The 27150-nt window shown below is 49.1% G+C and overlaps 9 protein-coding genes across 9 annotated transcripts; 4 read left to right on the top strand and 5 right to left on the bottom strand.

Annotated features, from left to right (window-relative positions):
* Positions 1-624: 624 nt before the first annotated feature.
* F5891DRAFT_945262 (uncharacterized protein) lies at positions 625-2970 on the bottom strand (the record flags this gene model as incomplete). The annotated part of the gene is made up of 1 exon (XM_041374614.1): positions 625-2970. One exon carries the CDS (start codon positions 2968-2970, stop codon positions 625-627), a length of 2346 nt encoding a protein of 781 aa, XP_041230199.1.
* A 3787-nt stretch (positions 2971-6757) lies between these two features.
* On the top strand, positions 6758-8377 carry F5891DRAFT_1012059 (uncharacterized protein). Its single transcript, XM_041360702.1, has 4 exons — positions 6758-7332; positions 7395-7562; positions 7623-7772; positions 7822-8377. The coding sequence occupies exons 1-4, from the start codon at positions 7249-7251 to the stop codon at positions 8164-8166; spliced, it is 747 nt and encodes a 248-aa protein (XP_041230198.1). The 5' UTR covers positions 6758-7248; the 3' UTR covers positions 8167-8377.
* Positions 8378-8393: 16 nt separating this feature from the next.
* On the top strand, positions 8394-12009 carry F5891DRAFT_751391 (uncharacterized protein). Its single transcript, XM_041373104.1, has 3 exons — positions 8394-9970; positions 10025-11864; positions 11918-12009. Exons 1-2 carry the CDS (start codon positions 8570-8572, stop codon positions 11762-11764), a joined length of 3141 nt encoding a protein of 1046 aa, XP_041230197.1. The 5' UTR covers positions 8394-8569; the 3' UTR covers positions 11765-11864; positions 11918-12009.
* Positions 12010-12239: 230 nt separating this feature from the next.
* Positions 12240-13168, bottom strand: F5891DRAFT_1012054 (uncharacterized protein). Its single transcript, XM_041360701.1, has 2 exons — positions 13032-13168; positions 12240-12974 (listed from the first exon to the last, which is right to left on the bottom strand). Exon 2 carries the CDS (start codon positions 12886-12888, stop codon positions 12628-12630), a length of 261 nt encoding a protein of 86 aa, XP_041230195.1. The 5' UTR covers positions 12889-12974; positions 13032-13168; the 3' UTR covers positions 12240-12627.
* On the bottom strand, positions 12293-13044 carry F5891DRAFT_1275575 (uncharacterized protein; the record flags this gene model as incomplete). Its single annotated transcript, XM_041370211.1, has 3 exons — positions 12941-13044; positions 12663-12882; positions 12293-12614 (listed from the first exon to the last, which is right to left on the bottom strand). A coding segment is annotated over exon 3 (303 nt), but the record flags the coding sequence as incomplete, so codon positions are not given.
* Positions 13169-14330: 1162 nt separating the features above from the next.
* On the top strand, positions 14331-17509 carry F5891DRAFT_1012043 (uncharacterized protein). The gene is made up of 5 exons (XM_041360700.1): positions 14331-14716; positions 14771-16518; positions 16570-16917; positions 16965-17327; positions 17381-17509. The coding sequence occupies exons 1-5, from the start codon at positions 14569-14571 to the stop codon at positions 17432-17434; spliced, it is 2661 nt and encodes an 886-aa protein (XP_041230194.1). The 5' UTR covers positions 14331-14568; the 3' UTR covers positions 17435-17509.
* Positions 17510-18962: 1453 nt separating this feature from the next.
* Positions 18963-20856, bottom strand: F5891DRAFT_751512 (uncharacterized protein). Its single transcript, XM_041373105.1, has 7 exons — positions 20615-20856; positions 20429-20562; positions 20144-20370; positions 19650-20093; positions 19438-19598; positions 19198-19389; positions 18963-19151 (listed from the first exon to the last, which is right to left on the bottom strand). The coding sequence occupies exons 1-7, from the start codon at positions 20663-20665 to the stop codon at positions 19149-19151; spliced, it is 1212 nt and encodes a 403-aa protein (XP_041230193.1). The 5' UTR covers positions 20666-20856; the 3' UTR covers positions 18963-19148.
* A 55-nt stretch (positions 20857-20911) lies between these two features.
* On the bottom strand, positions 20912-22381 carry F5891DRAFT_1012039 (uncharacterized protein). The gene is made up of 6 exons (XM_041360699.1): positions 22035-22381; positions 21841-21982; positions 21725-21792; positions 21582-21671; positions 21462-21533; positions 20912-21409 (listed from the first exon to the last, which is right to left on the bottom strand). Exons 1-6 carry the CDS (start codon positions 22075-22077, stop codon positions 21108-21110), a joined length of 717 nt encoding a protein of 238 aa, XP_041230192.1. The 5' UTR covers positions 22078-22381; the 3' UTR covers positions 20912-21107.
* Positions 22382-25064: 2683 nt separating this feature from the next.
* Positions 25065-25534, top strand: F5891DRAFT_1184037 (uncharacterized protein; the record flags this gene model as incomplete). The annotated part of the gene is made up of 3 exons (XM_041366386.1): positions 25065-25206; positions 25256-25375; positions 25425-25534. The coding sequence occupies 3 exons, from the start codon at positions 25065-25067 to the stop codon at positions 25532-25534; spliced, it is 372 nt and encodes a 123-aa protein (XP_041230191.1).
* Positions 25535-27150: the final 1616 nt, after the last annotated feature.

The raw sequence follows: 27150 nt of genomic DNA, 5'->3' as shown, positions 1-27150 counted from the left end.
ACCTACTCAGCTGGATTCACATGACTGCATCCTTCGAGAACGCCTCACGGACGGCGGCCAGACAGCTGGATGGAACCATCTGAATCTGCATATGCACTGTCGCCGGTAAATGTACATCGTCTTCCCCGGTTTGAAATTCATGGCCAACCCTGCCGGGGAGTCAAAGACCCGAGACCGAGATTGTGTTTCACCTCATGGACACACTAGTATTTAAGAACAGAATTTACTTAGAACATAAAACGAACAAACGAGATCGCATTCGATCAACTCTCTATGGCGAAGCGAATACGAAGTACGAAGGAGGAATCGCAAGACAAGGTAATTCTAGATGGATGGGATATCGCAATTGGAAGAGCACCGGTCAGGTATATAATATGGACAGGGGGGAAAGGAGAAAAACATATGTACGTGCTCATGGTGCGAGGGTATCGTCAGCTAAAAACCATTCTATAGATACAGACAACAGATGGACCACCTAGATCATCACTACCACCACTCCGCTCCTCCCACTCCTACAAAACTAAAATGGAAGGTCCCGTTCCAGCAATTAGGATTAAACAACACATAAACTGATTATAAAGTCCAGATACCACCACACACATAAGTCTCACCAGAGGGAAGTTATCATGCGATAACAAAGCGGATCTCGCACCCTAGGCCGCTCGGCCCCCGGCCTTCAAATGCAACGCCAAGCATACGCTCTTTACCGCAGCCGAGCCCGCCTTCTCGTCCGCGGCCTTCCCATTCTTTGCCCCGCAAATACATGAGATTCTGGAGTGCACGTAAACGAAGGAGTTCGGGGTTCGCGACGGGGCGCATGCGATAAGCGAGCGCAGTGGGGGGAGTGCGAGGGCGAAGAGGCGAAGGGACGATGAGGGAGTGAGAGGCCCCCGAGCGGTGCACAACTAATGTACTACCCGGTGGGAAGGGAGATACGAGAGGAATAAAGTGAATCGGCTCAGGCGAGGTGGTTGTTGGTGGTGGTGTGGTGAGAGAGGTAAATTTCTTCACGTCACCTGGGCGAGCACGGTAGCCGTAGGGTCGAAAATTCCTTCTGTTGGAGGAGCTGGCTCGAGAGTGTGAAAACGCACAAGAGAGGGAGGGAGCGTCGCCAACAGAAAACATGGTCGTAGAGATGTAGGCTGATTGAAGTCCTTTCGCTACATCGACTATCCCATGAACAGAACGACTGACATGTCGAACCAGCGATTTCCCCATGCTCTCCAATCCACGAGACTGACCTGCAAATGAAGGTACCTCGACAGTAGTAGGTCGAGACGATTGCACCTCCCGAGTATGTCTTTGAGCCTTGAATGGCGATAGTGGCGTTTCATCGAGCGAAACACGGACGAAGGAGGAGCGCGGGCTCAAATCTCGCTGACTGTCATAGAAAGTGGGTAGCTGTAGGGATGACGTGGAGCACTTAGGCGAGTCGGTGACAGGCGAAGATGCTTCGGGAGACGTAATGTCTGTTACAGACGAGCGCCAACTGCCAAAGGACAGCCAAGAGTTCGATCGAGACGTGGCAACAGAAGATGACATTGGGGGTATCGAGTCTGTTGAAGGGATCGAAGGTATAGGGGCAGGAGTGCTGCAGAGCGGAGATTGCTCAAGAAGCTGCGCAGGTCGTTCCACGTTCTTGCCTTTCGCCTTTCTCCTTTCTCCTTCCTGCCACTCGACTACATGCAGCAGGTTCAGCAGTAAATCAGATCGCGCAGAGTTATGATGGTGCCGCGAAGGACTGGCGACAGTACTGATCCCTGCAATACGCCTCGCCTCCTCCGCCCGCTCAGCTGCGTCGAGGGGGAACAGCTTACCGTCCATGGAGGACATGACCTCCTTGAACGACACCGTGCGCTGCTGGCCACCTGAAGGTTTCGGCGTGGTGTCATTACGGAGGGGTTTCGGGGATGTGAGACCACGCTTGGGTGGGGTTGTGCTCAAATTCATGGGCCGCATGAAGCTGTACTGAAATGGATCTTCGTCACGCTTCGAAGAGCATCTATCAAGCTGTGCCTGCGACAATTTACCATAAGATACAGTGTGACGTTGAGCCATCGAGAACCCCACCCGCGTGGAACGCTGTCGAAGAGCGAGCTCTGCCTCTTGACGCTTGTGAACCTCTGCTATCCGCTTTCGCTCTTCCTCTACAGCAATTTCCTCCTCGCGGCGGCGAATAGCGCGAAGTCGCTCGGTGTGTAGACGGTGCTTCTCCTGCTCCCAAATCCTTTCGCACATGCGCAAGCGTTGTCTTCGTTGAGCCTCTTCCCACTTCTGTTGCTGTCTCCGTCGAGTTTCTTGGACAACAAGTAATTCAGGTTCTTCAAGCTTGAGCGGACCTGATGGTACGAAGCACATGTCGAAATCCTCGTCTTGCACTTCATCTATCCGAGGATCATTGTCCGAGGTGACTTCGATCCCTTTAAGTTTAAGAAGCAGGATCTTGGCAAGACGGATGTCATCCAACGCATAAGCCACTTGTACTTGGTCCTCAAGTGATTGGGGGGGTGAGGGAGGTGAGTCATATGAGTCAAGGGAAATAGAAGATGGTGCTGATGATTCAGCGGACCCTAGAGACCCTGAAGCAGTCGGGGATAAAGAGCGGGTAGACGAAGGAGATTTGTCCGCCGACTTCATGGAGGCGGCCTTGGAGTGTGTAGAACGTGAAGGAGAGCGAACCACTGATGACGCGTCTGAACCACAACGTTGTTCCTGTGGATGCGTCGATAAAGGGTCCGCCTCCTCTAACTTGGATAAGAGAGGTGCCTGTGGTACAAAGAAATTTGTATGTCTAGCAATTTCTGCTTCCTGGTGTTTCTCGGTACATAAGTAATGTAGTCTCCGTTCTTCGGATGCCTGCCTGGCTAGTGCCACTGGCGATATTTGGCGTGAGCGGCCGCGGCGCTGCATTGGGGGCGGAGGACGACAGTACCAGCCACCGCTGGGCGGACGGAAAGAAGCAGTAAGCATGGACGGGGGGAAAAGGGAAAGGAAATGGATTCACCGATGGTTAAAAGGGAATTGTTCCACGGGAAGATCTCGGATCTGATATTATGACCGTATGAGAGATGACTTCGGGGATTGCCTCGAGGCAGGAAATGAGCGTCTACAGGTTCGCGATATGAATAAGTGACCCAGGCCACAACAAAAATGGCCGTTCGGAGCTCAGTCTAAGGTTTCAAATTGACCTTTGATAGGCAAGTCTACAGATAAAGAGAATGGTACACGCGTCCTGTCAGTGCCATGCACAGGATTAAAATTTTGGCAAGGCCTACCGAGTACTATAGAAAGGCCGTGTTAGACAACGTCGGTTAAAATGAGTATGGCTAGCAGCTGTGAGGTACGATGACAAGACCACCAACCTTTTAATCCTGGAGTAGAATGTAAATTTTTTACATTATTGTTGGTCGGCAGACCATTGTTGTCAGCTGTGGATAACACTGTGGAAAGCAGTTCACGGGGGTATCTTCCAATCACAGTTACCCGATGGTGGCTGTGCTAAGGCAGGTGCCGTAGTGGGTCCGTAATTTCTCTGCAACGACGACAGGGCTACGACAAGTCGGAATACTCTTCCCTTGGTTCGTTAGCCCTGACTCGTAAGTACTTTAGCTCCAATTGGTTGCGCTTGCGGTTCAAACTTTCATCCCTATCCCAGTTATCCGTGCGGAATCATGCCTCGAGGCTGCCCTCTTACCAGCAAGCTGTCCAATATTGCACAATGCTACTCCATGCAAGAGCTTCCTTTGTATTCGTGATCAGTCACCGAGAGTCATGCCTTGCAACGAGGCAGGCTACTTGGTCAGACATCCTCTTTCTGGGGGACAACACGCTCCAACAATACCAGCCCCGTTCCTGACTTCATATCACACAGTCATCAGTCTAGCTCCCATATCACGCATAATAGTGCCATGGCAGTGATTGTATATCATGTTCTCTTGTCACATTGTCATCGGGTCTGCCCCACGGGCACTACCCGCCAGTGTCCTGCTTATATTTTATCTTGTGCTGTTCAACTGATCAATCTTTGATCGCCGCCCGCATTTCTGGTATTCCCCCTGCCTCCAATCAGCTATTAGCCCTTGACTGTTTCCCTGTTTGCCAAATGGCCAAATGGTCAAAGACCATGTGTCCTCCATCTAGTGCATATAGGAAGTTGCCACGCACTATTCTCCCCGTGAAATGAAATTGCCGGGTGGCCACTTCTTAAGAAGTATTTTCTATAACTCCTTCCATACTACCAGTTACACGTCTTTCCCCCCTTGTTGTCGATATGTACTCAATTCCATTGGTCCTCGTTTTCCTCTTCTCCACGTAAACTGATTATCAGCTTCACCATCTCATCGATCTATATGATCCTTATCCTGATCATCATCCCATCTCTCACCGCCGGTTTTTGATATATCTGCCATCTCAGATATCTGAAACAAAAACAGATCAAACCGCCCAACTTATCTCATCGGTGATCCCTGTATTAGCCATATATCTCACGACGTCATATTTGCCGCACATCTTGGAGGCCCCTCACACCGCCCCGCTCGCAAACACGGCGCCTAGATATCATCACTTTTCCTATTTGAGAAATAGTCTGATGGCACGACGCCTCGAGGCTTGCCTCGTGTCCCAGCACTGCGCGCCAGCTATGATATAAGAACGCGCAGCCTTTCTGTTCAATGTGGCAAGTGAAATCACTTTAGGCCGTTCGGGCATATCTACCCAAAGTTTGTTACGAGCTGACTTAGACCTAAGTTGGTTTTACACATAGCTCATATCCGCGTCACCGGTCTCGTATCAAGGCCACTAGCTTCATATCAATCATGACTATTGCATGGGCTGATAGTGGCGCCGCTCCGTTCCCTCGTAGGCAGTGAAACTTGCTTATCGGTCGCGATGGGACGAATGGTTACAGCATCGTTTATTTCAGTCATGACCACAGTCCACGGGAACTTTTGACGGTGAGTGGCTCATTGTCATCATTCTCGGCTTCACACGTGATCGTCGTTCAAAACATCCGTCGGTTTTCACCGACAGCATCTGTTGGTTCTGATGGTCATCATGCGGAGTGCCAGCTCAAAACAGCTGGTTCTTTTTTTCTTCATTATTTTTCCGTCTTGTACGGCCAATCAGGGTTGATTCTCCACACTCCGGCAGCGCCGGGCGTTACTCGCGAGAACCAAGAGAACCAAGGTGAGGCAGACTCATCATAGGCTGTATGGAGACTTCCGGGAGTCGTCCACGTGCGACATCCGGCTTATTGCCGTTTGATCATGGAAGAGTCATCTCTTCCATATTGGTTTAGCAAAGTGCATTCTTTCGCATCCTGACCATAATGTCCTGAACTTGTGCCCTTTTGTCTCTCATTAATATCAGCCGTGATGGTTGTATTACGTCGAGCGGCTAGCTTGGCCAAAACCCCTATATACAATAGGTCAGCCATTTACGTTCTCGAATTGTACGAAGCAAAGACCACGTAACACAGGTACTCTGAACTCCTTAAAGCTGTTACACAGCCCAGTGCCTCATTGTGGAGCTCATAATTACGCGGGGAAGTCACTGTGTAGAGATCGAGCTCACTCTCTGGGGTCCTTTCAGCAGCCCCATTTGATCCTTACTGCCCGGGGTTTCATTTGAAGCTTCGAAACCCCTAGAACTGTTTAGTGATGTGGTAAATATGCTATGCTCGCATACCTCAAATGCCATCTAGCTTACAATTGAAGACAGCATCAAGTCTTGTTCTTAATATCCGAAAGACGGTGCAGGAAGACACGGCAGGGCCTCACTAACTAGTTTGGTTGGGCAGACCAGAAGCTTGCACAGGGGCCTTTTTAGGTTAAATTGATCTTCTAAGTTCTGTTCTTACAAACGCTGATAATCTGAAAGTGATTCATGCGCTAATGCTCGCACAGGGACCATTTTAGGTTAGTCTCACAGATGCTGACAATCCGCAGGTGACACAGGAAACTGCCAGTGGAAAGCCTAAAAGTATCACATGTACACGATTCAAGGGAGACTTATCCATGGCTCCACTATCGAGGCTGCCGGTACCTTTTTGCGAGCCTCTTGCACCCCCTGGAATCAGGAGGGGTATCAATTCTGAAGTGGTGCGAAACGAGGCAACGCAGTCGCGCGGCCGTTCCCGCGCACGCAAACCTGGGCCCGACATACGGTATAAATACAGAACATCAGCGGCCTCTTGCCTTGTTTCTTTTGGATCATCAAATGGTAAAATACAGTTCCGAAAGAAGATGGGCGCAAGTTCCCAGTCCAGGTCCGTCGACTTATCTTTGCATGGTATATCGAAATTCGAAATTCTAGACCCTGATGAAGCTCATTACCGAGTTGACCTATGACGATAGCCGTATTACAGTATGGGGGACATGTATCGGCTCTTGGCTACAAATCCTCAAGCTTCAAGCTCCTGAACTGTTTGCAACCCGTTTGACCGTGAGAGGTGCGAATATCGCAGTTCCGACATTCACCAAGGAACACCGAGGCATTCGAGCTAACTCTCGTGAGGATATCATGCAATTCGGCGTTCGATGTGAAAATTGTAACCGAATAGATGAGTCGTAATCTTAAAACACAGCATGTGACATATGTGCAAATGAACAAACGGTACTACTATTTGCAGTCTGGGAGTCCCGACGTGTTTAACTTGACCCTGGCATACGGGCGCGTCGCGGCGTTAGGCGATAGGTTGTACTAACATGCGTTATCCGCCACGTGTCACACAGCACTATAACATATTGCCTCTACTTCCTCCTCTAAGACTGCTTGCCTGGGTTACTTTATCGTTGAGCTTATATACACAGTGGTAATCGTTCAATACAGTGCTGTCACTAGTCTTCTTCAGTGCAGTGAGTACGTGTCGCCTGTCACCTAATCACCATTTCGGTACAAAATTTCAAGGTGTTTCACAAAAACAATCTAAATGAGTATAGAATATTCACTAATGATTTTTGGCACATATAGCAGTCTGATTCTTGTCGTGCACCGGCTCCGGCTTCTTCATATCCGGAGACAAAAACATGTCCATGTTCTCTTCCATGTGCTTTCCGTTAGCCCAATGCCCGGAACCTGGCTTCCATGCTTCTTCCGCTCCATCCTCAGGGACACCTGAAGCTCGTTCAGTTGACTCTCATATCAAGGTCGATTTACACATTATCTACTTCGCTTCCGCAGGTATCAGGGGCCTCGGAGTACCGTGTGCAGTAACTACTTTTTTGGTGGACTTTGAGTGGCACTCAAGGGATGTTTGCTCGACTGTCACGCAAATCTGCCAGATGGCTGGATGTGCGCGTTGAACATGCAATGTCTGGCAGTGACAATGGCATGGTAAGTCTATTCCAAGGTTGTTTACCGTCGTCATCTGAACTGGCGGACGCCTCACAATTTAGTTGGTCGATGTAAACGTGCTCACTTGTCTCGACTTATCGTGGCGCGGGCTGTGTGGCCAAACCATCGAGCCTGTGTATCGTGGCTTGAAACATGTTGTGGAGGAAGACTTGGACACAGTTGCTAGGCTGTTGTCTGAGCTAGATCCCTTTGGTCAAGAACTGGAACAGGTACGTCGCGCTTCTGTTTGTCTCACTGGACTACGTAGTTAAACTGGAACGAATTCTTAGACGAACGAAAATTTAGAAGTAGCTCCGCAGCCGCAGCCGTCGTCGTCGCCGAGCCACAGAATTTACTTGGCAGAAGAAAGCGCATATACACGTCCTGAAATTTCACTACCAGAACGACCGAGAAGAAAGCGTAGGCGTTCGTCTGCTTTAGTAAGTCTGATCCAAGTGTGTGCAAATTGATGTTCAACTTGTTTCAAAGGTCGAACCGCTCGTCATCAAACCTACGCACCCTTCTGCTCCGACAATTATCGTTTCGCCGTGTCCCTCTCAGGCGCGTGAAACCTCGTCTTGGGTACCGTATCAAGATGCAGCATTTGGCGCGCGCCTCACAGTGCCCACATACGCCCCATCAAACAGCGCATTTCCGCCCCTCGTAGCTCCATCCAATCTTGACAACCACGCTGATGACTGGATGTACGCCAACGGTCATTGGTGTGCCGTCCTTCCCACACATGATGAACAGTGTAGAAGAGGGCTGTACTCTAGGAGCATGGTTTCTAGGCGACGTTCAAGGCTACGGCCTCCTTGTCAGACGGACGTTTGAGTCTGTTGGGCCGATCTACCACTGACTTCCTTTGTCCCTCATTTTTTGCATTCGCCGTCTTGGGCAGTTCATTCCATAACTATATTGCACTGTATCTATCATGTTATCTAACTCATATATTTGTTCACTACCGTCGTAGAGATTAACTTATCGTCATGATTCAGGTCATTGAGCGGAAATGGGAGACACGTTTACTTGACGTGGGAAATTATGATTATGTGCCGTTGGCCTCCTCACCCAGTTGCCCCACAAACGTACAGACCTGTTCTTTATCTCCCCTCCTTTCCTTTCAACCAGGACTGACTGCTAAAGCCAGTTTTATCAGGTTCAGTGCTAACCGGAAGTTAATCCAGTAGTACTACGTATTATAGTAGTGACAACCCCAAGCGTTCAAGTCTCTGACATGTCGCTCAAAGCGCTCTTCTATGCGTACATCTTAGGCGGACTGACACTCATCCCACTTCTCATCCTTATCGTTGTCGGCATCGCCATATACACCTCTATCCCCGTGCAAACCAACTCAGGCAAAGATGCCAAGCCAGAGCCCCACACCGATTCGATTGAGCCACAAGCAGAAACCGAAGATCCTGCCTCACCGCTGGAAGTAAATGACAAGCCCAGGACGCGCAGTGGTTGGCTCACCATGCGTAGAACGTTTGAGGAATCTGCGTCTTCCGATGGCTCGTACGTCACACTCGTCCGTTCCTACCTTGATGCGCGCTCCAAGGACCCTAAGCGCTCACGCCCAAAGGACATGTGGTACGTTGTCCTTAAGGGCACAGTTCTGTACCTGTACGAGGACGAAAGTAGGACGGAGTGCGAAGCTGCTATAGAGTTGGGTAGACATGAGGTGTCTGTTTACCCGGATGGACTTCTGGACGGGGAGCTCTACACAAAACGGAATGCCATATGCCTGCGCCCAAGACAAATGCCCGAGGAAAAAGTGGTGCCGAATGTGGCAAATGAGACAGCATCTCAAGATATCAATATTGATGAGAAGGTGGAGGAGGCAGGTGGAAGCTTGAAGAAGCGGACGGCTGAACGCGAGCGACTTCTGGAAGAAGAGAAAAATCGGGAAGCTGCACGACAAGAGGCGTTGAGCGCATCGAAGCCTTGGTTCATCTTCGTGCGCTCCTGTGTCGAGATGGAGGATTGGTACTTTGCGCTCGTGCATGCATCTGAGCACCCGACTGGCACGCCCACTCTCGACCCACTCCAGAGCGTATTCCTCCCTTCAGAAATGAACAAGCTTGTCGTGACTCTCGATGAGCAACCTGATGTCATCCCCATGCGCTGGTTAAACGCGTTACTTGGACGCGTATTCTTCAGCTTCTACCGCACACAGATGCTAGAGTCGTACATCATCGGTCGTCTTATGAAGAAGCTTTCCAAAGTCAAGCGCCCTGCATTCCTCACAGACATTTCCGTCACCAAATTCTCAATTGGAAACAAGGCCCCGACACTTAGCAAGCCGATGTTGAAGGAGCTTACAAAAGAAGGCGACGCATCGCTCGAGGTGCGCTTTACATACAAAGGGGAGGTCCGTGCGACTGTTGAGGCTACCGCCACAATCAACCTCGGTGCTCGCTTTAAGTCGTACACCGTTAAATTGGTGCTGGCGGTCATTCTGCGGGAGATAGATGGAAACCTCCTCATCAAGGTCAAGCGGCCACCGAGTAGTCGGATATGGTACGCGTTCACGCAGACCCCGCGTGTGGTCATTGATGTCGAACCCATCGTGAGCGATCGCCAAATTACATGGAGCATGATACTTGAAACGATCAAGTCAAGAATCATTGAGGTGGTGAGTATCTTTGGTGATCCATCATATTAATCACAATCTAATTGTACGACTAAGATACAAGAGTCCGTCGTAATGCCCAATATGGATGATATCAGTTTCTTTGACAGCTCGCCATATCTACATCGTGGTGGACTTTGGTCAGATGCTGCGCGGCACGAGCAGTCAGAGCCCGTCTCGACTTCACCAGTCGGTGTAAAACCTGCGGCATCCGAGGCAGACATCCCATCTATTTCAGGTACCGAAGATATCACGGCACCGTCGATACAGCGTTCGGTGTCTGCTGAAGATCTGGTGGTTGATGTATCATCACTAGGAGGCGTGCCAGTCATTCGTTCTGCAACCACTGGGGCCTCAGACAGCACTGTAAAAGTCTCTAGGCGGCGGCCTGGTGGAGATGACTCAGATGTGGGCGACGATGTCGAGGAGTCTGATCTTCGTGGACGACGGAGTCGCGCTACAAGTTCTACAATGCCGAAACAAGATCCTCCTACCAACTCCCAAACAAACAAACCCACTGGCGAGATGGAGTTGGAAGAAGAGAGGCCTGAGTACCTGTCGCCACAATACCACGGCCGGTCCTCGTCAGCACACTCTTTAGCACGTTCCAGGTCTTCTCGAGCGGATTCTGTCTCTTCTTCAGTCTCGGTCGGTGGTGACGAGTCCTTCAATGGCCCCTCTGACTCTGGCACACCCTCCAAGAGCCCTAAACCCTCTGCCGGTTCGAGTACAGCGAGCTCTTTGTTCTCTACGCTGAAGTCGAAAGCTGCAGACAAGCAAGCGCTAAGCAACACTGCTAAGGAGGCGATGCGTAAATGGGGGGTCAATTGGGGTGGTCTTAAGAAAGATAGCAGTGTCAACTCTCAGGATGACATTCCGGACGTCGGTCCTTCGGATGCTCGCATCCGGACAGAGAGTCCACATGGGCGCCCCAGTTACGCAGAAGTGCGTGCTGCTGTTGCCGAACGAAGAGAGCGCAGGGACGACGGTGGGTCCACCCCTATTCCCATCCCCAATGGGAAAGAAAAGAGGTCCACAAGCCTGTCGAGCGGTCATGTGTCATTATTATCTGGTGCACCTGCATCGCCTCCCCATATGATGCAAGGCGGCTCATCGGAAGGCAGCTCCTCATCTAGATTTGTCGCACCTTCTCTGTCAAAGTCGGCGACAGAAAATGATCCACTCCAGGACCGTGGTTTTACGGATGTCACAGAGGAGCACCGCAGGCCATCTGTCATTCATACCCAACCTTCACAGGCGCGGACAATGACAATTCCTGGGATACATGCAAGCCATCGCGGGGAACCCATGTCAATGGGAAACATTGCGCCATCGTCAACACCCCCGGAGAGCAAGCTGAAGGGGCCTGCTATTCAAAGCATGTATCGCTTATGGAAAAGTCCGATTCTGACGGGTCAATCACAAGGCTCGGACAACCAGTCGACGCCTATACGCGCAGACATGGATGAACATAATGGGGATGTTGCCCCGCTTAGCCTTTCTGGCGATGTCGCCTCACCATCTGCACGACCTCTTCCTCCACCTCTTCCTCCGCGGACGGTATCATCTGTACCACATACTACGCCTGATTCGTCCAACGATGATGTTCCCTTTGTATCACCTGCATCAGAAGAGATGGGAGGAGCTTCGCCGGTGCAGGGATCATCAAATCCATCCTCAGAGGCAGATGAAACGTCACCAGCTGTTGGCATATCTGAACCGGTAATTGTCAAAGGACCGGATAACAGGCCTCCATTGCCTCCGCGCAGGTTGCAAACACCCGGGCCAGCAAGATAGCCAACATTTGAAAATTTGCTAGTTCATGTACGTCACTCATCTGCATTGCATTGTTCTTATCCAGTGTTCTGCCGGTCAGTGTACGTTTATCAAAGTTAACGTACGTTCAGCCGCGAACTTTCCCATGAATGCAAGTGAACTGAACTCGTGCAGTGCCAGATGTCCTGCTTGAATATTAGATAATCATATCTGATTGGACGATGAAGCAGGTTCAAAGTGCCGCAGTACACGGTGCGTCAACAATCGCAGAATGGATAGTACTCGACTACTACTACTATAACATCTGGTAGCACTGCTCATTTATCTACTCGTCAAGAACATCATCAACTTGAGGAAAGTCTGGATCATCAATTCCCTCGGCATCTAAGTCAAGAAGCTCATATAACTCAAGCTCAGCATCCAAACCTCGAATAGCGACTTTATAAAAAGATCCCAACTATTCCTCCGCACGAGAATAGTCGAGTAAGTCACTGATAGCAATGCGGGAGAATGAACCACCGGCACCGGCAGCACCAATGGGGACTGAGTGCATTGATTCTGTGGTGGAAATCTCCTTCTCCTCCTGAACAGCTCGGATAAGGTCTGCTGCAACATCACTTATCCCTCGCCTCTCGAAAGCGAGGCTGGGTGGCTCCCGTTCGCTGCTTTCTCCTGATAGATTGTCGCCAACTGCATGAACTACTTGAGTAGGCTCTGCTTTGTCAGTGGCCTCGGTGTCACAGTACCGGCGTTGAAGCCACTTCTTGACCACATCGTTGCGTACATGCTCTTCGTGAACATACATCTTGAGTTCTGCCAGAAGGGTGAGTGTCTCAGTTGCGTTGGGGATCATTCGGGCCACTAGCCCAAACTAGTACATTAAGTTAGTAACAGAAAGCTATAAAACAAACTTGCGTACGAGTGCCTGCTATTGCCACTTCGTCCCTTGGTGCATCTCGCTGGCCCAAGTGTACCTGCTGCTCATCCATTGCCTGCTCATGCGCAACACGTTGCTCATAGAGCCTTGCACACACTACCTTTGCCTTTCCACTGACCATCGAAGCTGGGTCTTTGACAGCATAACCTGGGTGCTCCACGAAGTGATCCCACCACCATCCTTGGTTTGATCTCTTGCCGATCTTCATGGTGTGTCAAAAGTCGGGAGTCCATCTTCGAGTTCTAAGCCTTAAAACGTACCCTTGAACCGAACACACGAAAACCATGCGTTTATGTGAGTAATGATATGTGAAGCGGCACGAGGATAATCAAAGATTCTAGCATTGACCAGATATAGTATAGTTCGTTACAGTAGGACCAGGAAACTCCTGAAAGTCGTGTTCAGATGAACGTCGACGAAGTTCGCCAGCTTTCCCACGCAATCCGGTCAATGACCGTGAACTTGGTTCACTGACCGGCAGAACACTGTTCTTATCTCTCGCTCCGTACTTTATAATCAACGCACGTATTTAAAAGTCAAATCAGCATACTATGACCAGCCACAGCATGCTCTGATATGTCACGTCAAGTCCCCGAGCGCCGAAAATCATTTGTTTTGAACTGAAAATGAAAATTGTTTGACGACGTGGCAAGCCAGCGAAGTAGAAAATTTAAATTACCTAAGCATGGGCCTACTATTGTCATCATTTGGTAGCACCTCGTAAAGGCTACGTACTTACTATCAACTTCTTATGGTTACTTTTACCTCTTATTGATGTAAGTACGGACTGGATAGAGAACGTTTGTATCGTAAAAGTTAATGCTTTCGGTTCGACACGCCTACCGGTTCAACTAATTTGACAAGAGGTTCCGAAGAGGTGGTCGTCAGGGTGTCCGTGGCCGTAACAGACTCGGAGAGCGTGCCGTGCACGAAAGATGGCCCTGGTCCAAGCTTCGACATTACTTACTATTTGAAACGGAAGACCATTGAATATCCATGTTTCTTTTTGCTCTTCTCTGTACTCCGTGATCATCATCAAGTATCTGCAAGTCAAAGATCTAGGCAGCTCTAAGCTGTGAACTCAATTCCAAGTTTCATTCTGATATTCCTGTCACCCCCACTACCTCAGTTATATAGTAAGCGGCGGGAGGAACAAGTTGCTTTTTTTAAAAGTCTGGTTCAACTGCCAACTGCTCAGAGATTTGCTTTCCTACTGTCATGTCCAAAATCATGTCCTACACGACCCGTAAGGATTCTCCATCATCCTTTGACGTCGTCTTACCCATTTCAGCTACTACTACTACTTCTCTCCAAATATGCCCCAACCTTGAGGCCCTTCTCCAACATGACGAACTTACCCGCCGTGGTAACGGTTCTCCAACTGGTCTTTACCATCCTATCTCGCACTCGTCGGGATTTGCTGTCAGTCTTGGGCCACCACCGCCTCGCAATACAGTCAAGAAGGCGGCTCATCACGAAAACCGCGTCAAGGAAATTCGGCGGAAGAAGAGTAACGTTAGGTCTGATTCTTGGCCAGACTCCCTAAGGCCCGCCACGAATAGTCCCGTCGGTCATTCAAGCCCCGCATCCTCCAGATCTGCTACGCCCAATCCTTACATCAGACCAACACCCGTCGTGCCGACTATTAATACATTTGGTGCTAGAACAGCAGGCAAGTACTTCTCTTGATCATATCTGGAAAGATAACACGTCAACTCACACGTCACCAGGTCCCACATCACATCTGTCACCACATAATGGTCATGCTAGTTCCACAGAGACAATAGTTTCGCTTGCACATAAGAGTGAACCAGATGTCTACCACACCTCACCGGTACATCCCTTCCCTTCCAGTCGCTCGTCACCTACTTTGGATAAGGTTGAGAGGATGTTTACAAAGGGGCGGGAGTCTTTAAGCATTCTCACAAGTGCTGCTATTCCCAGCAGTATGAAGCCAAAACAGGAAACTCACGTTGATTTCCGGCCTCATCGCACAGAGTTGGCAGAGTCCAGCGCTTATCAGTCATCTCTTTCAGGTCAGCTTCTTCCAAATATCACAGTGAGATGCTAACGTTGGTTTATGGCTGTAGTACCCCAAGTGCGACAACGGCGAGGATCCGAATACCGAGTAATGTCGCATCAACTATCCGCGTTTGGGGATGCAGAGACAGCCTCAACTTCTAATGTTTCCTTCCTGACAACTGAAACGCGGCAGTTCTCTCCTGTGCGAGCCAGGTCCCCCTTCTCCACTGGTACAGACACGAGTGCCAACTCACCTTTGGTTTCATCTCCACGCTCCCTCTCCTCTCAATCTGGTTATTCGCCGTCAACAGTAGCCATATCTTCTAATTCATCAAGCACACATCACGCATCTTCATTGCCTCATTTACGCCCCATATCCCCGATCGAGATGCCACTTCTGCCTTCGCTGCAGAAACGAGCAAGTAATGACCAGCAATCATTCATCGATTTTTTCCCGCCTTCTTTGCCAGTTCTCCAGCATGTTCAAGACGACCCATCTATTATATCCAGTCGCCGTCCATCTTCAACGCCTATATTATCTTCAAGCATCTATTCTAGTCCTTCTTGTAATTCATCTTTGAACGACCTTCCTAGCATGGTTTTTGCCCCGGCCAGTCCTACTTTTGCCGCCAATGAAGGACCCGGTTCCCCACGACACTCGCGACGGAGCTCTTCGGCATCCTCATACTCAGATGTTTCGGCAATGATATTTGCTCCCACAAGCCCTACTTCTGGTCCATATTTGTCACCTATTTCCTATCGTCCCGGTTCACCATGTTCTTCTGCGACCTCGCTTCCAACGCCCGAGTTTGTACCTCCCAGTCCTGCATTCCTTGATACCACAGATACCTTGAAACCACCCATTCCAACTACTGCGAAGCCTCTGTTCGAAAGAAGGGATCGTAAATCCCGTTTCCAGAAACGTTCTATTTCGACTTCTCCTCAGCCACCCCTTCGTCTCAAAGTACCTCTACCACCGACGACCAACACACTTGACGCCAATGAGCGAGCTGATCTCATACGGAGAAACCGCAAGTTGGCGCAACTGTTAGGACAAACCCCGGCTGTTGAAACGGCTGCGTCAGAAGTAGAAGAATCACGTTCATTCAAGATGCGACCACAGCCCCCCTTCTCTGCTTTGCTGGGGTCATCGAAGCAGAAGCATCATCGTCATGCGATGTCTGTATCTGTTGCCGTAAAGGCTCCCGGCTTCAAATCGGAACCGACATCGTCATGGCAAGTCGTAGACTACCCATCAACACAAAGCGGTCGCAGATATTCCACTCCCTACACTCCACGTAGCTTTACCTTCTACCTGGATGATTCACCGGAGCCACCGGCCACTCACGATCATCACGGCTCGTACCGCCATTGGGATCCGCAGCATCAATATGGTTCTCAAACTTCTTTCATTGATCTTTCAGACGAAGATAATTCAAATGATGCTTCGGATGCGATCAGTTTAGACATGCCGGACACGGCAAACAGTCGCCGAATCTTCCATCATTCATCCTCGACACCATCTGTAGTGGAGACGTTTACGCCCGTGGAACAAGCCGAAGCCGAGAGAAGAAGAAAGCGTGACAAACTGGCTAAACTCCACCGTTTTCTCGGCTCGCGCGTCCCTACGGACTTGGTCATTGGTCATATAGCTGGTCCGTCTTTACCTCCATCGTCGATGCCTGTGGACGGCCGCGACATGTGGCTTTACAGGCGAAGAAGTGGTTCATCTGCCCTATCGTTTGAACGTGTCAAGGCTGAGCTCGATGATGAAGAGAAGGCTGTGAATGTCAGACGTGCTCAGAAAATGGAAAAAGTTTGTGATTCCTTGTTGCTCGTCCTGAGTAAGGCTCATCATTTTGATCAGCTTTTCGGGATCCCCCCTCCGCAAACGTTGTACCATACTCGCCAAGCTCCTGCAACAGTGGCCCGCTCTCAACCGGCATCCCCTGTAGCGTCGCTTATGACCCCGACTTACGTGTCCGCCCATACTTCTGGTCTCTCTCGGCGTAATCCAAACCAGACCGCGTACATGAAAGGGAAGAAAGTGCATCGCCCAGGAACTTCGGATTCGACTACGTTCCTACTACCCTTCAAGAGTGCTAGCTCTCCAGAGCCCGGTCAGACGTCTGGCTATGCGGATACGCTTGCACAATCTTCTGTGTACATGAACTATCAACATTCTATCGCGTCGCTGACAGACATAATTGACCGAGTGAGTGAACAGATTTGGAATCATGTACTGCGCTCACCATTTTAAAGGATGACAGGGCGTCTCTTGCGGAGCTTCATCGGTTCCTCCACGGCGATCTAGTGGAATCTCCAACTGAGGAACAGCCCTTGCTAGAATCTCATAGGATTTCCGGCTCCTCATATTCGTTCAAGTCGGAGCGTAGACTTTCGTTACCAACGCGGACATCCATGGCGTCGTCGATAACCACCGATTTACCCATGTCATCGCCCCAGGAGTCATCTGACTTCCAATTGCGCAGGCGACGAGCTGCCAAATTAACGCATTTCTTCGGCGTGGATTATCGTGAGCTTATTCATGATATTCTAGAAAGCATCGAGAAGGGCGTAGAAGAGGAAAGGAAGAGAGGGACACTTCGGCCCGAGGAAGTTGAAGTGAGTTCAGTTATGTTTCATGAGATTATCCACTAAATGTTTTCTTGACACAGTCTCTGCTGCATAAGCTTCATCACCTTCGGACAAGACAGGATGGATTTTTATGATGATGATGATCAGTACTATATTACTATTACACTCTTTAACTTGTCTCAAATGTTATCTCGCTTTGTCGTGTTTCAGTTTGAAGTTTGAACCTCAACGTGAATATTATGAATGACAGATATCGACCACATGCGAAAGTCAAACTTTGTAGTCTAGATGTGTGAGATGCAACTAATAGCAAGTATTTCATAGAATAACTAGTTCTCCATCACACGAATGGCACCAGAATATGTGAGACTCGTCCATAAACTGTGGTCGCCGGTGTATGTGCTGTGCATGCCAGGAAGGAGAGTCGGGCTCCTGTCCCGATACTTCGTTACCTTGCGGAACAGGCGAAAGCTGTCGCGACGAAGGATAACCACTAGCTGATGCTGCAACCTCACTATCAATACGCGCTTTTAACATGCCAAGGCTAACTTGACGCTTGTGACGAGTTTCGGGTGAGAGTCCAACGTCAAAGACAGTCCGCGGGGAAGGTGGGGCGAGATTGCTTGATTTGTGAGTGAAAGACCCACGTCGTAAATCAATGGGATTAAGGGTGCGACTGGAAGGTCTGCCTGGCACTCCGGGAGAAAACGGTCTTGAAGTTGCTCTCGACGTGGAGCGTTGTTGTGCGAGCTGATCCTCTAAGATGTTGATTTGCTTCTGCAGGCTATGCGACTTTGCCTGAGCTTCGAAGACGGTGGTCTCCAAAGTGCGAATTTGGGAGTTGGCATTGGAGAGATCCATAGCGTGTTGGACTCTGAGTGCACTGATCATCTCGTCATCCAGTGAACGAGGAGCAGCCTCGTCTGATGAAGAGGTTCGAAGGTGCTCTATCTCATTATCCTTGGCGTTCAATTCTGCCTGCAGAGCTTCATGCTCGTAGTTAGATCGTTCAATGAAGGCACGGTGTTCCTCGTCAAGCTTCCTGTATGACCGAAGGTCCGACTCCAAGTGGGACATTACTTGCGAGTGCTGGTCGGATTCCACGGAGAGCCGGTCAATGATTTCTAGCTGACGCGCCTCAGTTTTTCGCAGCTGTGCACGGTCCCCCTCCAAATTGAGCACTGCCGCCTGGGATGATTCTAGTTCCGCCTGCAGTTCGGCATAGCCCTGCTGTAGCTCAATGATCGACTGTTGCAGTGAGACTTTGTCCTTCTCATGCAACGAGTCTGCTTCTTTGCGAGTTTGAGCTGCCTCGGCCTCCCGCTCCACCGCCTCGCTAAGCGCATTTTCGAGTTTCGAGATGAAAGCATCTCGTGAAGTTTTTTCATGCTCAAGCTTGTCGATTCGTTCCATCAAATCCAATTTGGTGGAAGTAAGCTCCACAAACTTGGGTCGCATCTCATCCAGAGATTGCATCAACCTTGTGCCCTCTGTTTGTAGATCTTTCTGCGTCCTCTCGGCTTCTTCAGCTCGCCGATTGGCAGCCCTCAGGTCGCTATGGGCATTCTGAAGAGCACGGTCGCTCGACGATAACTCCGATGCGACCTCACCAAGCTTTTGCTGAAGCTGCTTAATCGCGCTTTGGTTGAAGTTAACCTGAGACTGGAGTGACGCGCGCTCTTCGAGTAACGCTTCACGATCTTGGCTGGCAGAGTGGATACGTTCTTGGAGGGATGAGTGTTGCTCTTCGAGACTTGCGTGCTTAGCCTTCCACTCCGTTTCACTATCAGTCCGCAATTGAAGCTGAGATTGTAATTCATCCTTCTCGTGTCTCGCGCTCGCAAGAGTCTACTTGTTTGGTTAGCACTGGCGGATGGAGAGGTAAATAACTACATGCCTGTTTGAGCTTAGAGAGGTGAAACTCGAGCTCTTCAGCGCGATCCTGAGTGTTCTTGAGTGACTCCTCCAGCCGTTCAGCACGATCATCACTTTCTATTTGCTCCTCGAGTTCACGAACACGTTGTTGATGCTGTTCGGATCCAGACTTCACTTCCTCCAAAGAAGCATTGAGAAGCTGTAGTTCTCTTTCCTAAAATAACTTTGAGCGGGGCACTCTTGGTAGAACTAGATTGCTCACTTGATCTCGCGACTTTTCAGCTAGATCTCTTTCTCGTATCAGGGCCTCTTGTAGCTGCATGTCGAGCTTAGAGGAACTGCTCTCCAGGTCTTTGACGCGTTCATCGAGCGACTGCGATTTTTCGCGTTCAGCCTGGAGCAATCCACCTTTCTCTTGAGTCTCTAGACATAAAACACAGTTAGACGAGAACGTCATTGAAGTAGTCAACATACCCATCTCAAGCTCCTCCAGACGGGCAACTGAATCCAGCAATGATGTCTTTTCTGAAACAAGGAGGGAAATGGTCTGCTGGTGGTTTTCATCCTGCTCGTTCCGACGTTTAGTGAGCTCCATCTCTTTATAGTGACAGTCTTGGATTTCCACGCGTGCTGCGTCGAGCTGGTTTGAAAGCTTCTCGGCCTCTTCCTTGTGCAAATTCGATATGCGACGGTGATCATCAAGTTCCTTTGCATGACTCCGGCGAAGCTCATCAGCCTGGGACTTCAATCGTTGAATCTCTGCCTGACTTGAGCGGTGCTTGTCTTCCAATGACCGCTTCTCTTGGACCACCACATCTGCACTTCTTGACGTATCTTGAGCACGCTGCTGTTCCTGATCAAGCTGAAGCTTAAGTTTGCTCTTTTCTTCTTCGAGCTTCTTTAGCTGAGCTTTAGTGCCTGTGACAGCGAATAAGACCCAACCGGCATGAAACCATAGACAGACATACCTGCCTCGAGTGCTTCTAGGCGACTTAGCGAACTCCGCAAGCTACTGTTCTCACTTTGAACAGAAGCTATTGTTGACTGCAGGGATGTCACCTGAGACTGCAACGACTCAGCTTGCCCAGATGAAGTAGGCGCATTTGTTGACAGAGCATTGGAAACTGTCGAGTGCGGCACGTTCGCTCTAGATAGAGATTCGATCCAGTTCGCGTCTGAATCTGCTGGTGTGAATCTAAGAAATAATGAAAGTAGGTTGAGCGCGATAAATGGGTCAGAGATCACAAACATACAGGTCAGCAACATCATTCTTGGTGTCCTCCGTGGAGGGTGCGGACTCCTGGAGAGTAGGAGTAAACGACCTTGACGGTGGTGGACTTGCTAACGCGCCGCTACCAGCAACCTTTTTCCGACGTTGCTTGTTGAGCTAAAGAAATACGTGAGCCTGTGAAATAGCTGAACTTTCCGAGGATGCAAACCAAAGCCTTTGCCCTTGCGGTCTTCGCGGCGCGATCATCATCCTCAGACATTTATGAGAGACTGAATCAATCGTCAGTAATAGCCAACCTCGAGTAACGCAATGAAGGGAGAGCAATTCAGTGAAGTGCAAGTAAGAAGAGCTCGTGTTTAAGTCTGCTGCAACACAGATAATGGTAGATTTTGTCGCGACCAAAGTTACGGCTGGACACGTTTCGTAAAGTTACACGCCCGCAGCTTACTGCAACTTCAAGCAAGTACTGACAACACAAGTGAATATTAGGCTACTATAGGCCATCCCGATCTTCTCAATTCACGCACGACAAAAAAGCAATTAGTAAAAGAAACCTGATTGCAAGGCCTAACCATGATGCCATCGAAGTTATGTTGTAAGAACGCAACATATTATTGGGTATTATAATTTACTGCATTGGCACAATAGATAGAGACGACAGACACGCAAGTCAGATTATCTGCAAGCAGCTATCATGCATGTTAAACAGGAATACCCTGTGGCTGGCCAGAATACACTGGCTGGAATTGCTGAGATTGCGTCTGGTGTGATTGGGGAGACGTGCCACTGTGAGTATTATAGGTCCCTAGCTGCTGAGGCTGCACAACAGGAGCATACCCCGTAGGAGGAGCGCGCGAGTACTGACTCAGAGGAACCTGCTGTTGTATGGGCTGCGATTTTTGCCCAAGGAATGTGGCCTCTTTGACAGAATACGTCCAGACACCATTGCCGCGAGTGGATCCAATGATAGAAAACACCAGCAGTACGCCAGTGTAGCCCAAGACTAAAACGACATCGTTAGAAAAAGACTCAACCTAAACCACGGTAAAACTTACATATAAAGAAGTTGAGGAATGCGAAAGCCTCCACTGCTTGCAACTCCAGGCAATACGTTTGGGCCTCGGTACCTGGTAGTTACTGAGTATGATACAAAATCATATCTGAAATTCACGCACCATCCGCATAAATACAACCTCGAGGGTAGTAAAAGTTGAAGGTGGAGACAGCTTCGCCAGCAGTGGCAACCCACAGAATCGCAAGGGTGACTGTATATAGAAGAATTAAGACTAACACACATCATTCCAAAGATAACACATACAAAGCCATGAGAGCTCGAAGACAACCATGGAGGTGAACGCCCCACGTCGTATAAAATCAATGATCAACCTGTGAGCGACTGAGACAATCAAAGTAACCAAGCATACGCATACGCACATGACCGGGATGGTAAAAAGCGTCAACATCGCGGTTGCAAGTCCCAAAGCACTGAAGGTGAAGTAGAAATCATCTGGCACCGTCAACGAGATGAAGTAGGCATTGAGGCCTAATCCAATGAGGGAGAACGCGATAGCCAGTGCTGTACGATTACATTCAAAAGTGAGCTTTCAACAAACAGATTCAGAACTTACAGAAGAGAGTGATACGAGCCACGGAGAACCATCCCAAGGCCATATTGAACAAGGTCTCTAAGAAAATCGTTCAAAGGAAGGGACGTAAGGCAAGGTCTTTAACCGAACGTTGAAGCTTATATTGGTAGAGTCCCTTCTCGTATAAGTCCGCTCAAGGAACAAGGTCCCAAGATCAAAATTGTTAGCAAGATCCGTTTCTGGGCATCCAAGTACTTACGTTTAGCACTGGTTTGGACCAAGATTTTTTTGGTCAGAGCCTTCACATACACGATCAGGCACTACATTGTTCGTCACGGTGCATATTTGGATCCTTTCATTCAGCAAGCACTTGTGTGATTGAAGCTCGGATCTAGTCGAGATGCGATGATTGTTTTTGTTCATGCTGAGCAGATTGAAGGTTTCGCACATACTTGATGGGTATCATACTATGCACCTGGCCGTTCATCACCGCGTAAAATCAAGAATTTTGTGCCTGTCGACGATCAGTGATCGACAAGGGTAGTACTGACTACCGACCTTTCGAACATGATTCCTGCAAAGAGAATATTAATGGTGTGTGCGTTTCACGCCTCCCACTCACTCAGCACCAGGCTCGAGGATTTGGTATGAGAGACTTGAACTAAACGTAACAAACGTACCATGTTCTGTTCGTGACCAATATTATTGCTGATAGATTGACATCAAGGCTATGCGACTACCCACGGTTTCAGAATTTCATTGGTCCTGTCCTGACTGTGGCGGTCAGTCGAAGTCGGATCAAGTCATTTTCACTTCGAATTTGGTACAAGACAGGGCACAGTGCCTGGACAGAGACTGCGCATTCGGGGTCTCCACAGCCCTTAGTCAGCACATATTTGTGCTCCTGCTATGTTGCCGTTTGCGCGTCTCTCCCATAGTCCCTTGAGTGGCATGCGATTGTCTCACAAAAAGAACGGACATTCAAGGAAACTAAGCTCCCTTGTTTGCTGCTCAGTTCCTTGACCACATGCTTCAGTTCACGACAGGTCAGAGAAGGGTTCGGTTAGCCATCACATCGTTGGACCCAATGAACTTAAAACAGTCCCAGTAGTCTCTCTTTCCCGTCAGTATCAGTTCCATCATTCAATTTGACAAACTCTTATATAGAATAATACAACACCCACTTCCATAACTACTGATCCCTACCCGGACTCCGGTTTCTGTCAGCCAAAAGCTATGGATCCAGTCGTCTTCGGATATTGGCGGCAGCATGTCCCAGGATTGTCGACAAATGGCTCGCCCCCACCCAGGGCTCGACCGGTAAGCGGAATAGGTGGCGATCTACTCAGGGTCGCGGGAATACCTGTGTTCACATTGAGTCTACTTCCGGGTTCTAGATGAGGAGGGCGCTGATGAAGAATGCGATCGCATGTGTGCACAACTTGTTGCTATTGGCCAGCCCTTGTACTGTTGATGACGTAGTCTTGCGTAAGCTTGTAGGATGAACTCCGCAAGGGCAGTAGACCCGTTCCTGGGTTGTATCTGGCAGCCTGGCTGTGAGGCTAGACGGCCGCGCGCTAGTCATGTATAGCGTATACAACAACTTGAATATAGGCGCGTGAGACGTCATGAAAATGCCGACGTTATCAAATTTAGGCTTTGTTGCAATGAGTGCAGAAGGTCATCGGGTACGGGTTTGATGGAAGGTCCTCGTACAAACGACAAAGACGCCCAGGCAGCGACGTCGATATCCTTAGTCCTCGCTGACAGGTTTAGTGATGAAAACTTGATACGTACTATCAGGGACATCTGTCGTGAGGTTGGGCGGTCCCCAGGGATGTCTACAGACTGCACGATTTACTTGGGTCCATAGCCTGGCGCTCTTAGTTTGAACGATCGTTGAGCCTGTCGAAATCTCCACATTCTCTCTAATCGCCTTGACTATCATTATCCAGAATCGGCATGACGAACCGGCCTCGCTCAGCCTCGTTTTAAGGAAGCAAGTGGTGCTTTCAGGCTTGGAAGCTTGATGGCGCAAGGGTGCATCAAAACAAAACAGCAAGCTCTGTCCGTTAATCGATAACGGACGTCTTTCGACGTGTAGGTTGGTGTTGGTGGGTAACTCATCATTGAGTTTTTTTCACATGCGCTTTGAAAGAATCTTGCCAGGTATACGGGGAGTGGGATGAATCGCTGCTCTCAGCGTGGGAGTCCCCACTGTTTTGCGCGGGCCGGACGCTTTCAACTTTCAGCTCAACCTAATACTATGTGCCCACTGGTCACTGGCAGTTCCAAGGAACGAGCTTAGTTCAGGTCGAACCCCAGTGATTGGTCTACTATCTCTCAGTCGATGGAGCCGTGTACTTCCATCTAGGACAGCAGTGTTGTGACTCACAACGCATACTGCGTGTCGAAAATTAGTGACGGAGCCTTGTACTTCCATCTAGGCCAACATTGTTGCAATTCATATGGCGTACGTACTGCATGAAGAACGACCGTCTTGCTTCTCAAGGTTCTACTGAGAGAGACCAACCTACGTCATGATGTCTCCGAGTACTAGGTGTGGAGTCTCCTACGAGTGCATCTTCACTATGAACTTGAAGCAATCGTAAAGCGCATGGAAATGGTGGTACAGTACTCTAGTTATAACCCTTTTACCGAATGACGAAAGATTCCAAGTACGCTGATCGTTGTCTAGATTACCTTCGGGTCAAACCCAAATACAGGGTAAAATCCAGCACGTCCAGTGGCAGTTTTGTTACATTCTTACAGCACCGCTTGACCCATAGCTCCAGAATACACGACCCAGAGACCAGCTACAATGAGCACCGCCCGCCTCAGAATCCTTTACAGGATACAATATATGGCGTTCATTGTCCGATTCTGCAACTGTGGAAAACCCATAGTGAGCAACTCCGATGTTGCGACTGTGTTGACCATTGCCTATGGAGTATTATTGGCTGCGAGGTAAGTAATTAGTGTATGTGCTTCCTCGATATAAATGAGACCGCTGGTGTATTCATAAACCAACACCTCCCTATTTTCGAGCTCAAGTCTGAATCATTGACTGCCATGGCACGTTACACCCAAGACCAGAATTACCGTAATGGCAGGAGTCGCCGCAGCGGTCAACAGCATGCACATGGTCGAGGGGATGGGTATAACACACAACATGGACAAGATGAGCATGTCGCTCTTGACCAGCAGATACCTCGTGCGTCTATACATATTCACTATGTGATAACTTTTGATTTTTTCCGCAGATCATCGCATGCAGTTAAACAATTTTCTGCAACATAGATTCAGAACTACGCAAGGCTTGCGGATCGATAGCTCATCAACTGGTCCCGGGCACGCACTGCAATGGACCGTGATCGTATACTGTAAGCTGTTGTTCAAGCGCTTCCTGATACATGCCTAATTTATCCTTAGTCCGAGACAATGAATATGGCAGAGGCGAGGGGGCAACCAAAGGGATTGCCACAGAAATTGCTTGTCAGTTTGCTCTGCAAGCCCTCATGCAACCAGGGAATGGCCATTGAGTTCCTATCGTTGATTTGCCGTGTAATTGCTTTTACTGTTTTGTTATCATTTCACCCTCTCACAAGACTCTTCTGGATTTCTGGATAATTTACTTACGTGGTTCTGACGTTTGTGATCATCAACCTTGTATTTTCTTCTTCAGTGTAGTCCCCTCGTAGTCCCCTACTTGTATTACATTTCTTTATAGTTAACGCGTCTATCAGAATTTCTAAAATGAATATCATGAAGGCGTGAATAACTGACGGCAGTGAAGCACGTGGCTGTGCTACTCCTCGGCTTCAGGTTGGGTGAGAAGAACCGCCGTGGCCCGAGTCGCTTCCCGTTCCCGTACACAATACTGTGCAACAACGTGTAATCGTTAAAGGCATAAATGCGTATTCCACATGCCTGCTTTTCACCGCACAGGCCCGAGCGCACGTCTGCCTGGTGCCACTTTTTGATCTGTTACCGCACCCTGAGTACATATGACGGGCGTAATGCGCGAAAGTTTTAACAACAGATCCAATCGCAGAGGTTCCTGGTTAGGTCCTCTAACATCGTCACACCGAACGGGATTAACTGACTTATCACCGGTTCGTATAGAAGTGTTTACAGACAATGTCGCTACAGTTTATGATTGACTACGCCCCACAGTATCGTTCGAACTTCTCCCGTACCCACTGGCAGGGGAAATGCGTATCATTCATTCCGAGCTCGGTCGCAAGGCGCTTGGAACGATCCACTGCACAAGATACATGAGGGGCACATGTCACTTCGTCCCTCGCATCTTCTCACTGAGTCGATCGTCATTGCATGCAGCTCGCCCTATTTCATGCATCTTGGGAATTTTTGGTTTTCCGCCCGTTATGTTCCTCAACGCCGCGATCATGAAAACATTATTCTCCTAGTTCCATCGGGCATTGCCTCCACTCAACACCGTCTCTCTTTTTCCAAAGTCTCATGAAGCGTACGTTTGAATGGTATAATAACTGTCAGTGAGTTCAGGTATGGTCATCAACTCAAACATTCGCAATGTCTGGAAGGAACCAAGCCAATGGTTTGTCACAGTCCCTTGCGGTTCTCTGCCTCAGCTGACGACATTTGAAGACTCTACGAATGCCCTTAACAACTGTTCGTGCAATTGCTTTGGTGATCTAAAAGACTTACTGTAGGTTTCAGATCTCCAGTCCATTGGACAAAGCTCTGCTTTAAGCTGGATCGATGTACGAGAGGGCCTGACTCATCAATACGTATGGACCTCGACATGTAGAAGCAAGTTTTTTTTGTCCTTGTATCCGCTTATCAGACGTCTCTGATCCACCATTCAAGTTTCCGGGGTTCCCTATGGAGTCGGCTCGGGGACTCATAAACATCAAGCCAGAAATGTTGCGGCTAGTCACGCGCTGACTGCATTAAGGTCTGATCAAGGCTGAATGACAAGTTACCGCCGCGGAGGCTGGTTCTCGGATGTCAAAGCGTTAGTCAAGTTCATGTTGGATTGATTATCTTCATTTGTTGGCATTTCCCCCTTTTTGCAAGTTGTGCATTTCTTCTACGTTCATCCTCATGTATTTTCATTCATCAATATGCATAACCATTCATCGTACACACTTCTTCAATGGAAGTTCCTGTACCT

This window comes from Suillus fuscotomentosus (assembly GCF_016647785.1).
Source record: "Suillus fuscotomentosus strain FC203 chromosome Unknown F5891scaffold_9, whole genome shotgun sequence".
Classification (NCBI taxonomy): domain Eukaryota; kingdom Fungi; phylum Basidiomycota; class Agaricomycetes; order Boletales; family Suillaceae; genus Suillus; species Suillus fuscotomentosus.
Note: the sequence above shows the minus strand (reverse complement) of the source record. Positions and strands in the feature narration are given on the sequence as shown.

Excerpts from the sequence above, each read along its gene's own strand:
- F5891DRAFT_1012059 (XM_041360702.1), top strand. The coding sequence starts at position 7,249 with ATGTTTGCTCGACTGTCACGCAAATCTGCCAGATGGCTGGATGTGCGC. Across the intron at positions 7,333-7,394 it reads CTGGCAGTGACAATGGCATG|TTGGTCGATGTAAACGTGCT; the intron begins GTAAGTCTATTC and ends CTCACAATTTAG. Across the intron at positions 7,563-7,622 it reads TTGGTCAAGAACTGGAACAG|ACGAACGAAAATTTAGAAGT; the intron begins GTACGTCGCGCT and ends ACGAATTCTTAG.
- F5891DRAFT_751391 (XM_041373104.1), top strand. The coding sequence starts at position 8,570 with ATGTCGCTCAAAGCGCTCTTCTATGCGTACATCTTAGGCGGACTGACA. Across the intron at positions 9,971-10,024 it reads AGTCAAGAATCATTGAGGTG|ATACAAGAGTCCGTCGTAAT; the intron begins GTGAGTATCTTT and ends TGTACGACTAAG.
- F5891DRAFT_1012054 (XM_041360701.1), bottom strand. The coding sequence starts at position 12,888 with ATGAAGATCGGCAAGAGATCAAACCAAGGATGGTGGTGGGATCACTTC.
- F5891DRAFT_1012043 (XM_041360700.1), top strand. The coding sequence starts at position 14,569 with ATGTTTACAAAGGGGCGGGAGTCTTTAAGCATTCTCACAAGTGCTGCT. Across the intron at positions 14,717-14,770 it reads TTATCAGTCATCTCTTTCAG|TACCCCAAGTGCGACAACGG; the intron begins GTCAGCTTCTTC and ends TTATGGCTGTAG. Across the intron at positions 17,328-17,380 it reads TTCGGCCCGAGGAAGTTGAA|TCTCTGCTGCATAAGCTTCA; the intron begins GTGAGTTCAGTT and ends TTCTTGACACAG.
- F5891DRAFT_751512 (XM_041373105.1), bottom strand. The coding sequence starts at position 20,665 with ATGTCTGAGGATGATGATCGCGCCGCGAAGACCGCAAGGGCAAAGGCT. Across the intron at positions 20,371-20,428 it reads AAGAATGATGTTGCTGACCT|ATTCACACCAGCAGATTCAG; the intron begins GTATGTTTGTGA and ends ATTATTTCTTAG. Across the intron at positions 19,390-19,437 it reads CTGAAAAGTCGCGAGATCAA|GAAAGAGAACTACAGCTTCT; the intron begins GTGAGCAATCTA and ends AAGTTATTTTAG.
- F5891DRAFT_1012039 (XM_041360699.1), bottom strand. The coding sequence starts at position 22,077 with ATGGCCTTGGGATGGTTCTCCGTGGCTCGTATCACTCTCTTCT. Across the intron at positions 21,793-21,840 it reads CTTTTTACCATCCCGGTCAT|GTTGATCATTGATTTTATAC; the intron begins GTGCGTATGCGT and ends AGTCGCTCACAG. Across the intron at positions 21,672-21,724 it reads CTTCGAGCTCTCATGGCTTT|TCACCCTTGCGATTCTGTGG; the intron begins GTATGTGTTATC and ends TTCTATATACAG.